The 11,233-nt window shown below is 55.7% G+C and overlaps 1 protein-coding gene across 1 annotated transcript; it reads right to left on the reverse strand.

Moving 5' to 3' along the window:
- OAF (out at first homolog) lies at positions 1 to 9,822 on the reverse strand. The gene is made up of 4 exons (XM_050323237.1): positions 9,569 to 9,822; positions 3,342 to 3,476; positions 2,300 to 2,480; positions 1 to 1,567 (listed from the first exon to the last, which is right to left on the reverse strand). Exons 1-4 carry the CDS (start codon positions 9,794 to 9,796, stop codon positions 1,293 to 1,295), a joined length of 819 nt encoding a protein of 272 aa, XP_050179194.1. The 5' UTR covers positions 9,797 to 9,822; the 3' UTR covers positions 1 to 1,292.
- Positions 9,823 to 11,233: the final 1,411 nt, after the last annotated feature.

The raw sequence follows: 11,233 nt of genomic DNA on the forward strand, positions 1-11,233 counted from the left end.
TGCTTTAAAAAAAAAATCAGTTTATTTTACCTTACAAACGATAAATAATTTGTTTAAAAAAAAAAATCATTTCAAGTGTGTTTTACTTCATGTTCCAATATTAAAATACCTTTCCCTTCTCCCCCCTTTAAGTGATCGATACAAAAATAATTGTGACCAAATTTTTATTTTTTGTCAAAAATTCCTGTATTTTTGGCAAAAAGGCACGTTGTGAAGGCTTTTCACCAGGAGGCACAGGGGGGTCCCAAAGACCCCAAGAGTTTCTTTCCCCTCCCTCCTTGTTCTAACTTGAGGCAGCACTGCTACAGTGCTTTTTGTCTGATCCCTCCAGGTACATACCAGGGCCAAGGTCAGCTTCAGTGTCATCCCTCTTTATCATGTGGGGGGAAATCAAGGCACAGCAAAGCAGTACAATTATTTAAGAGCTTCTTGTGAATAGCTGGCAGAGTAGGACATAAAAACTGGACGTAGATGTAGAATGTTGTCTCCTTCAGAACCCACCTGGGATCATCCTCTCCCCTTGCAACCGCAGTGTTAGGATGGTAGTCACAGGTCTCTGGATGCTTCTTGCTTAGTGGAGGAGTCACAGGACCAGCACAGAAAGTTGGGCCTTCACTAGTCTACACAGGGGTTAATTAGAGCCCTAATTATCAGCCCCTGCTGGGATATATCCCCCCAATAAATCTCTGGCCACAGGAGGGACAGAACAGCCAGCAGGGCACTAGAGAAAGCTACAAGGCAGGCTCTTGCTTTGGGTGGGCTTCGTACCTTCCTTGCTCAGGGGATGTGGTCCCAAAAATCAGCTGTCTTCCCGCTGGGCAAGGCTGCTGTGTCACCAGGAGGTGGTGAAGTCAGCAAAGGGAGTTCTTCAGTGGTAGAGACGTTTGACAACCCGGGTCAGCAAGAGCATTTCTCTCCCTGCCCTGAGCGCGCAGCTCGAGGCTGGGGACTGCTCAGAGCTGCCCCTTTCGCTCCAGAGCAGGGCAACACATCCCCTTGCCAGTGCCTCACCCCCAAAAAAACCTGCATCCCCCGCTTCCAGGGAGCTGGATTTCTGGCAGCTGGCAGGAGAGCATCCCACACGGCGAGCTGAGCCTGCCTGCCACAGGATGAGGCAGCGGCGGGCGGGGAGGGAGTCGCAGGAGGCCGGAAGGAAAGGCACACAGAGCTCTCCTGTGGCACAAGGCACCACCGTGAACAGCATTCCTTCCTCGGAGCAGCCAGCTCCAGGAGCCCTTGGCATCGCGAAGAGCGGCAGGAGACGAGCTGCCCCTCGGAAAAGCCTTGGAAAGCTAAGTCTCCTCGTCCCAGAGGCAGAGCTGCTTCTGCGGCACGTAGTAGTCGAAGGTGTAGCCCTTCTGGCAGCTGCGGATGCCGCACTTGTAGGAGGAGACCTTGCCCCCGGCGTCCCGGCTCTTGCAGTACTTGAGCATGCAGGGGTACCACTCGATGCTCAGCGAGTAGCTGCAGATGCAGGGCTTCCAGCGGTCGGGGCACAGCCGGCAGCGCTGCAGCTCCGGCAGGTCCGAGCCCTGCGGCAGCACCTCGAACATGGAGCCGTCCACTCCTGCGGGACAGAGCAGGGACACCGCTCAAGGGAGGGACGGCCACCGAGCACTGCTCCCTGCACAGTCCCCAGGGCGAGGAGGAGGGGGTTGGATGGTGTTTCTGGGGGCTGTTTGGGCGTGAGATGGAATAGGAAGCGTGGGGAGAACAAAGTGCCTCGGGGAAAGTAAGTCACAAGGCACAGAAATGAAGATGGTGAAGGGCCTGGAGGGGCAGGACCTGAGCTCTGCTCTGTGGGGACCAGGGACAGGACCCAGGGAATGGCCTGGAGTTGTGTCAGGCTGGATCTCAGGAAAAGGCTCTTCCCCCAGAGGGTGGCTGGGCACTGAACAGGCTCTTGGTGTCACGGCACTAAGGCTGGGGCAGAGCTCAAGGAGAGAGCATGGATGGTACTCTCTGGCACAGGGTGTGACTCTTGGGATGAGCCTATGCAGGGATAAGTGTTGGACTCGATGATCCTTGTGGGGTCCCTTCCAACTCAGCGTATCCTGTGATTCTATGATTATTTCTTCTGGGTGATGGACCAGGTGAAAAGTAACTTTGGAAATACCTAACCAGGCTCAGCAGGAGAGCACCAGCACAGGCCAGTGCAATGTGACACACGTGCCTTAAAGACAGCGGAGAGGAAGCCAAAACAATCTGTGCTGATCCCCAGGAAACCTGGCAGGAGAGACGCCAGCCCCGTGCCAGCGCGCTGACAGGAGCGGTTCCAGCGAAACCGAGGGGAGCTTACCTTTCTCCAGCCAAAACTTGACATCTTCTTCCCGGGTGTAAATGGCTTCTCTGGCCTCCGCGCAGACGTTGTGGATGTGGGAGCTCAGCTGGGCCCCCTTGCTGAAGTTCACAGCCACGTCCATGCTCAGGTGCTCCAGCCCCCGAACCTCCTCGGCCTGACGCACCGTCCGGGGGTTTTTCTGCTCGGGATGAAAGAATCAGAGCTTCAGTCCTGGGGGCAATGGGTTATCCCTCATAGCACGTTGTGATTTCACGCCAACACACGATCCATCTACTTAAGAATCGGCCTTCAGGCAGCCAACTCCTTCCTCCTCGTGGCTGAGACCTGGAGATTCACAGCTCCCCCTGCCTCAACTCCAGGTGTCAGGGATTTCCAGCAAAACATTTGCTGACACCGAGGGAGATGCACTGGGAAAAGGCAGGAACGGGCCGTGCTGCCAGCACTGAAACAGCCAGTGAGCCAAGAACAGCTTTAATAAAGCTGTTTTGTTCAAGGACCTGGCTCCTGTGGCACGAGGCCTTCTGAGGAGAGAAATCCCACCTTTCCCCGGCTCCAAGCAAAGCCAAAGTGATCCTTGCTGGGGATGCCCATGTTCTGTGGGAGACAGGTACCCTGCAGTGGCCACCTTGTCCTGGGCAAGAAGTCAGGCTCTTCTCTTCCCCCAGCCTGTCCCAGAGATGTGTGAATGGATGTTCCTCTGGAAACGCAGCTGGATGGAAGGCACTTTAAAAACTTGTTGGTGCTGAAACCATCATGTTTTACCACTGCTGTGATTTGCCTGTGATGGTTTCGTGATAAACAGTCCCAGCTCTGACCTGACTTCACTGGGGGAAGGATTTTCATGGCCACTCACCTACCCTTGATCCAGGCTGGACTAAACCCTGCCTCCTTCTCAGGCTCAGTACCACTGAGGAACTCGGTTTAATACCAAGTCCCTCAAGCAGGAGGGGTGGTCAAAGGTGTGTGTGAGAGCTGAGCAGTCAGGCAGCTGCCTGGGAAGGGTGTCTAGCCCCAGGAAAGCCTGGATGGAGCCTCGTACCTGGCGCAGCTTGGCCATGGACTCGCTGGGGATGATCTCGTTGCGGTGGAGCCGCGTCACAAAGCACAGAGCCTGGAACTGGCTCTGGCCCCTCTCCAGCTCCCCCAGGATTAAGGCACGGAAGATCTTCACCTCCTGACAGATAGAGAGAGAGAGAAATAACAAGAGTGAGAGTCACAAATCTTTGCCATCAGTGGGGTGAACCAAGAACTTCTGGCTCCAGCCAAAAAACAAAGTCCAAGGTCTCATCCTCGTGCTGCCCGAGCACAGGGGTGTAGTCCCAGGTCCAATCCCACCCAGAAGGCTGCAGCAGAGTCACTGGTGTATGTAAAGAATTAAGGCTTTTCCCAACCCCACTGTGGCAAGGACAAATTGCTGCCAGGTCACATCCCACATCCACAGCTTCCTCAGACAACAGCTGGGGGTTCTGTCCTTCACCAAGAAGGGAGGCAACACTCCAAGGACCCTTGTTTGGTTTTGTTAAGCAAGTATCACACAGCCTTTATCTCCATGCCTCACTGAGTAAGCAGTCCCAAATCTCCTCTGCAGCCTTCCCTCCCTTGCTTTTGAACAACTGGTATCTTGGAGAAAAAAAATTATTAGTTTCTCTCAACCCAACAGCATGTGGAACACAAATGAAAATCGAATTGTTAAAGCCAGAATAACCCATTATGATCAGCTACAGCAGGCCTCCTTTTCTGCCTGGGTCAACAGTTTTGGCATTTTACCTACAGACCTTCTGACCTGGTCATAGTCCTAGTCCTGACAGTCTTCTCCAAAATCAGCCTGCAAACCAGTCACAGTTACCTTCATGTAGAGCCACAGAACACCTTGTTCAGCAGCAAAACCTCCCTGGCATAAATCAACACTGATTTCTGTGCAGGTATCAATTCATCCGGCTCTGGCTCCAGGGGCATTTATACCCCCTGTGGGAATGTGCATTTGTTGACTGAACAACAAAGAGCAGGGCACGAAGAAGGCTTGGGAAGGAAGAGATTCCAAAAATGCTTGTGAAATTGCTATGGAGTCATTATTTTTTTCACAGATTTAATGGGGAGATTTCCCACTGAGACACTGGCACCACTGGAACGACTCACATTGCCACCTAACATTCAGTCCAGCTGCCTTCCAGCTGTGAGCTCCCACACTGAGCACGGCCCACAGATGAGTGGACTGAAACCAGGAGCTGACTCTGGCATGTTCTTCAGCTGTGGATTTAATGTTAATTCACTCTGAACAATCAGCATTCAGTCTGGAAAGAAGCAAACAGGGATAACCATGTTTTGCACTCAGGCTGAAAACCTCTACAGGCAGGAGATTAAAAACAGTGCAGCACTTCCCAGGTTGGAGGCAATTTCTGTAAAATGAGAACGTGCTGAGCAACTGATTAATCCTCCTGATCCGTCTATTTAGGAATTAGCCTTCAGACAGCCAACTCCTTCCTCCTCGTGGCTGAGACCTGTGAGAGATTCACAGCTCCCCCTGCCTCAACTCCAGGTGTCAGGGATTTCCAGCAAAACATTTGCTGACACCGAGGGAGATGCACTGGGAAAAGGCAGGAACGGGCCGTGCTGCCAGCACTGAAACAGCCAGTGAGCCAAGAACAAGCTTTAATAAAGCTGTTTTGTTCAAGGACCTGGCTCCTGTGGCACGAGTCCTTCTGAGGAGAGAAATCCCACCTTTCCCTGGCTCTCAAGCAAACCCAAAGTGATCCTTGCTGGGGATGCCCATGTTCTGTGGGAGACAGGTACCCTGCAGTGGCCACCCTGTCCTGGGCAAGAAGTCAGGCTCTTCTCTTCCCCCAGCCTGTCCCAAAGCCTTGCTTGGCTTTCCTCAACTTCCCAGCTCTCCCTGCCCTGGTTATGGCTCAGGGGGAGCAAGAACCAAAGCATGTCACTTAAAAAATACCTCACCTGCAAAGAGCCACCCAAGTTTCTCCTCCTCAGGGAGCACCTTTCCCCCCTCAGCCACCTCCCCTCTTTCCCAGCAGCAGGAGCAGAGTGAATCAGTGCCAAGGTGGGTACCCAGCCAAGGCAACAAACAGCACTCTTAACCTCTGGGTTTCTGCAAAATTTCCCAGCAGGGAACAAGTCCCAGCAGAGCGTTGTGGGGACTCTCCGGGTGAACTCACCGCGGGGGCGTCGGGAATCCTCGGCCCTGACCTGCACTCCCGTGGCAGGGACAGCTCATCTCCTGTTTGGATTGAGTGGCAAACACTTGGTGTAACAGGGGGCAGCCAGTTCACTGGCACTGCAGGTAATCACAGCCTGGGCCCTCACGGCAAGGGGGGAGCAGCTCCGAGCTCCCAAAGGGAGGAAATCCGAGCTCCCAACATCCCTGTGCCTACCAAAGGGACCTGCAGCAAAGACTGGCCTGCAAGGAGGAGCAGGGAAACCACCCAGCTTCTCCCTTCCTTGTGCTGTCCTCAGCCAGCTCCTCCAGGGACTGTCATCTGGTGGGTGAGAACAATCCAACCCCCGTGTTCGGGGTTCATCCAGCAGGGACTCGCGAGCCTGTGTGGTCCAGATCCCTCCACTTGGAGTGGAGCAAACCAGTTCCCAGGGAAATTAATTATTTCAATGCCTTCCTCCCTGCAACCCCTTCAGCTTTCCTGGCAACATTTTTTCCCTCCCCTTAAGACCTTCAGTGCTGCTGTGGGACCCACTTTTGTCTCTGCTGTCACGTGGCTGCTCCGGGAAGGGGGACAGGCAGAGGGGATGTGCTGCAGGGGACACAGGATGACACCAGCCCAAATTCTGTGCCCTGTCAGCAGCCTTTGCTGTGGCCAAGGCCCCAGGGAACAGCCACAGCTGGCCAGAATTCCACATGCTTGGACAGCACACTGCAATGTGTTCCTGCATCCACACTGGGGGTCCAGCTGAGTTACCCTGAGTGGGTGGGGATTATGTTTTTTAACCCCTCTCTTACTGGAATGAAGTCACTTTGGTGTGTTGCCTCATATTCAGGGTGAATCAAAGATGTGCTGGGAGAGAGGGGGATAAAAAAAAAGAGCACATTTTCACAGCCATAAGGTTCTACAGGTCAGAGTAACAAACAGCACCGTGTTTTAACGAGCTCACCCCATCCCTCCTGCCCTGAATGACCCTCCCTTTCTATTTTTGGCACCTCTCCAGAGAACAGCCTGCTTTCCCAATCACACAGATAACAATCTCGGACAGATGCTTTCCTGTGTCACCTGGTCATTTGTCAACAAACACAATGGCCCCTGGTCATAAGGAAATTCTGAAAACACCACACCAAAATACCACACAACATCAGCCTTGTCAACAAGGACCCTGGATGGACTGGCAGGGCAAGTGTTAAAACACCATTACCCAGACTTGCTCCCTTGTGTTTCCAACTCAACTTTTCCAGCAGTCAAAAGGGAAAAGAAACTTTTCTGCATCTTTGTGCTGACCTTGAAATAAAACCACCCACTTTGTTCTCAGGACGTTTTTAACGACGGGCAAGATCATGCTCTTCAGATAAGACACAACATTTAGGGTTGCTGTCCCCCTTCACTGTTTTATTACTTTTTTTCCCCCCTGCTATGCAGCAAAGTAAGTGTTTTCACCCCATTCTTGCAAATGTGATATAAATGGTCACTGTTGCACTGCCCAGTAAACAGCAAGTCCCAGGCAGGACTCTCACTGACCAGTATGTGCTGCACTAAAGAGAAAAAAAAGCTGGTGTGCTCTGAGGACACAGCTCCTCCAGGTTCAGCTCTGGAGGGGAGGCAGGGGTGGAAGAGAAATGAAAATCCCAGCTCTGTGGAAGCCTCAGGCACTGCTCAAGTCCCACCAGTGTCAGAGGAAAGCAATGAACAGTGATCTCATTTAGCTCCTTTCTTCTCCAGCCCCTGGTCTGGCAACCACAAATTGCCAGCAGAGAGGAGGGGGAAAAAAAAAAAAAAATAAAAACCTGCCTTTTGGACTAACCCCCTGCAGTTTGAGCCAGGGAAGTGGAAAAATCATTTGTGGAAAAACCCCAGCATCCTGGCCACAGCACAGCCACGCAATCTGGCTTGGGGCAGCAGGGCAACAACCCCAGCTGCTTCTGTGAACACTCAGAACCAACCCCACGACCTTCACTGGAGAGAAGTTGTGTAATTTTGGAGAGATGAGCAGCAGCTCAGCACAGGGAACTGCCTGGGTGCGGAGGAGGGAGCCTGGTCAGGCTGCTGGCTGCTCACCCCATTACTCACTGCACAGCCAGCTCCCCACGCTCCTTTATGATTTCCTGGCTTTTTTCAGCTATTTTTTTCCAGCAAAGCCACGAAGCAGAGGGAGCCAGTTCCCAACTGCTGTAAAACTGAAGATGAGGAAGGCGCTCCTGCCAGTTCTGAGGCTTGCAAAGCCTTCCAGGGACCATCTGTGTGTCTCCAGCAGGAGCTGAGGGGATGCATGGAGCTGAGGATTTAACAGACTGCAGCCAGATAGATACCTTCAGAGAACCTGAACCCAGAAGCAGCTCGACTATAATAAGGATGAGAGCCAGAGAGGAGATAACACACACTCTGCTGGGTTTGTGGGTGAGATCTGAGCTCTCCAGAAGAGCTGGAGGAAGTGAAAAATGCTGGGGAAAAAAAAATCAACACCTCAGGACACCAGCAGTCCCCAGGTCACATCCTAGGCTCTCCAAGGGCCTACCTAGAGGATCTGTAGTGAGTTTGGATTTCCATTGCCTGGGAATACACAGGAGTGTGCAAGTTTGCAATCTGCAGGCTGGAGAGTCCTCCCTCTCTCCCTTAGCTTCCCTGCTGGGCCATGTCTTCTTGCAATGTTTTAATATTGTTTTTTTAATAGGAGCCATGGGGCTGCTTCCCTGCACATGTGCTGGAGTACTTGGAGCATGGCATTGCTTCCAAAATCTTCATGGCTTCTGCTGCCACCTCAGAGAGAGGTGGGCTTGCCCCTGCACCCCCCCTTCCCAGATGGAAGAGGGGACCCCAGGAGCTTGCAAGGAGCGCAGCTGAGAGGGGGAGAGGCACCAGAGCAACCCCTGGCAGAAGGCTCCAAGGTTCACAGCAGGTTGGGACACAACACCTTTCTATCTCATGGGCCTGAGCTTCCTCCTGCTGCAAAGCAAAGTCCACCTGAGCAAACAGCCTGAAAGGGGGGCTGGAACAAGATAACACAGCCCTGGCACCCACAAAGCCGTGCCACCCACGTGGCTGCAAGCGGCTCTTCTCTGAGCAATAGGAAGTTCGCTGCGTCCAGCCGGGCTTGGAATGCTCCAGGCTGGCCAAGGAGCCACTGGGAAGTGTGGGATTTTGGGCTCCAGCTCAGCCAGCACCACCTCCCTGCAGAGAGGCCACCTCTGGCACTCTGGGCTGGGGGGGAGAGGGTGTTGTCAGTCCCACAGACAGCTGTCAGTCAAACACTTCCCACCCCACAAATACACACGCTCGAGCTCCCAGAGACAGCAGGAGCCCACCTAAGGAACTAACTGTACCCCACGGCATCGTGGAGAGAGACATCCCAGAGATACAGCACAGCACAAACACCCCCATCCCGGAGTCAGGAACCTGAGATCTCCCTTTGCAGACTCTCCTGCCCTGACCCTGCTCCGTGCCCGGCTGTGCTGAGCCTGCCATGCAAAACTATGCAGAACCACGCAAAGCTGTGCCGTGCACAGCGAGACACAGGGCTGCGGGGTCAGCCGGCTGCAGGGGAACCGCCACCCATCCCACCGGGACCTTTCACCAGCTACTTCCACCACGGAGGCAGCCCAGGTCACGGGTGTGACACCAGTGGGGACAGCGAGCCTGGTTCATCGGCTCATGTGCTCTGCGGAGACCTCAAACAAAGACCCCAACCGTGCGTGAGGATGGACGGAGTTTCCCCTACACGTGCCTGTCCTGCCAGCTCCCCGCTCTCTGCCTGCCCGGACCCTTCCCCAGCACATCGCCCCATGGTCATCCTGGCTCCTTCTCAGTGTGGGATCACCGCCTCGCCTGCTCGATGAAACAGTTCTGGCCCTTGGACCCTCAGGTTCCGAGTCCATCCCAGCCTGGACGGAGAAAGGGGAAGGACCGCTCATCCCACAAAAAGCACTCGCAGAGCCGTGACCCGCGCGGTGCCAGGGGCCAGCGCTCCCATCCCTCTGCCTCTCCTCTCCTCCGGGAATCCCCGAGGGAGCCCCGGACCGGCCGGCGGGCGGGCACGGGCGCTCCGCGCATCCCTGCCCCGCGGTACCCCGCGGGGATGCTCCCCTGGGCCCCGTACCTGTCTGAAATCAGCCGTGAGCGTGACGAGCGCCCCGTCCGCCGCCCGCAGCTCCAGGCTGACGCAGTCGGCCCCGCTGTCGGCCTGCAGGCTCTCCTCGGTCACCTGCCCGCCGGGCAGCCGCACCCGCACCCGCAGCTCTGCCCGCGCCGCGGGGCCGGGCAGCGGGGCCAGCGCCAGCCACAGCAGCGCGGGCAGCGCCGGGAGCCGGCGCCGCGGGCCCCGCATCCCCCCCGCGCCCACGGGCTCCGGGCAGGGCGGGCGTGGGGCGGGGGCGCGCAAGGCGGCGGGGGAAAGGCGGCCCCGCCGCGCCCCCGGCCCCGTGGGGGTGGCTCCGAGCGCCGCCCGCTCGCCCTTCTCATCCAGCGATCGCTCCCTCCCTCCCTCCGTCCGTCCCTCCGTCCGTCCCTCCGCGGGCTCTGCCCTCGCCCCCCGCCCGTCACTTCCCACTCCCCCCTCCACCCGCCCGGACCCGGGACGGCCCCGCCGAGCTGCGCCCGCCCCGTCGTTAAAGGAACAGCGCCGGGACGGGCGGGGATGCGGCGGGGGAGCATCGTCCGGGCCCCGGCCCCGGCCCCAGACACGCGGGGCCGTTCTGCGGAGTCCCGTCCTTGTACACGCGGGGCCGTTCTGCAGAGTCCCATCCCCGCACACGCGGATCCATCGTGCGGAATGCCGGCCCCGCACACACGCGCATCCATTGTCCAGCCCCATTCCCGCTCCCTCCTGCCCGCCGGGAGGACGGAGAAGGGGTCTGTTCCTGCCCGCTCCAGGGTTCTACCATACGCCCGCTGTGTTTTTATTTTCCTCGGGTACCCAGCTGGCCACAAACTGCAGCTGGGAGGGAGATGAGAGGGCAGCGTTTCCCCAAAGCCCAGCTCTCTCACCTGCGCACATCACAGAACGGTTCGGGTTTGAAGGGACCCTAAAGAAAATCATCCCCACCTTCCCTCAGAGCTCCATCCAGCCTGGCCCTGAACACCCCCAGCTGTGTTCCAGGCACAACCAAATACTCTCAGTGCCCTCTGAGCAGGTGGTTGTTGCAAATCAAGTGGCACTGGCAGGGTTGCTCAGGCTCTGACGGTGCCACAGGTCTGGTGTGAGCCGTGCTGGATGCATCCCTGCGCCTGAGGATGCAACACAGCCCCCTTTGGAATTGCCCTCACAGGCCTGTGGGCCTGGGTCACTTCAGACTCCACAGTTCACACTCAAAATGCTTCCAACCTGCCCTCCACCCACCCCGTTCTGTGATCACTTCCAGATGGGCAGATGCTGCTGAAGGGCCCCTTTGATTTCAAAAGGTCTCTCTGCAAACACAAAGGTCACTGTGGCAGCAGGATCAGGGCCCCGGAGAAAGAGCTTTGCAGGAGAAGCACAGAAATAAATAGAAACAACCATTTAAAGCCACGCTTCCAGGCAGAGAGATCGCTCTTGTCCAAATAGTGCTTTTTGTGTGACCTCACACAAGTTTTAACCCTAAATTTTCACAGCTTCCCTCCAGCAAATTGGCTCCTTGGAGTGCTTTTCAGGACAATAGCAGTGCTCCAAATAAGAGAAGAAAAAGTTAAGAGGTGCAAACAGGGGGGGAAAAAAGCAGTGGCTCAGCTGGGATACAAAAAGAGAGGGAGGGCCCACAAGGTAGGAACCCCCAGGAAGGCAGATCCT

Source organism: Myiozetetes cayanensis, unplaced genomic scaffold, assembly GCF_022539395.1.
Source record: "Myiozetetes cayanensis isolate MyiCay16 unplaced genomic scaffold, myiCay2020 scf29, whole genome shotgun sequence".
In the NCBI taxonomy this organism is placed as follows: domain Eukaryota; kingdom Metazoa; phylum Chordata; class Aves; order Passeriformes; family Tyrannidae; genus Myiozetetes; species Myiozetetes cayanensis.

Bases quoted from the DNA above. Each gene is read 5' to 3' on its own strand.
- OAF (XM_050323237.1), bottom strand. From the start codon at position 9,796: ATGCGGGGCCCGCGGCGCCGGCTCCCGGCGCTGCCCGCGCTGCTGTGG. The intron at 3,477-9,568 runs GTACGGGGCCCA...TCTATCTGTCAG, and splicing joins TCACGGCTGATTTCAGACAG to GAGGTGAAGATCTTCCGTGC. The intron at 2,481-3,341 runs GTACGAGGCTCC...CATCCCGAGCAG, and splicing joins CCATGGCCAAGCTGCGCCAG to AAAAACCCCCGGACGGTGCG.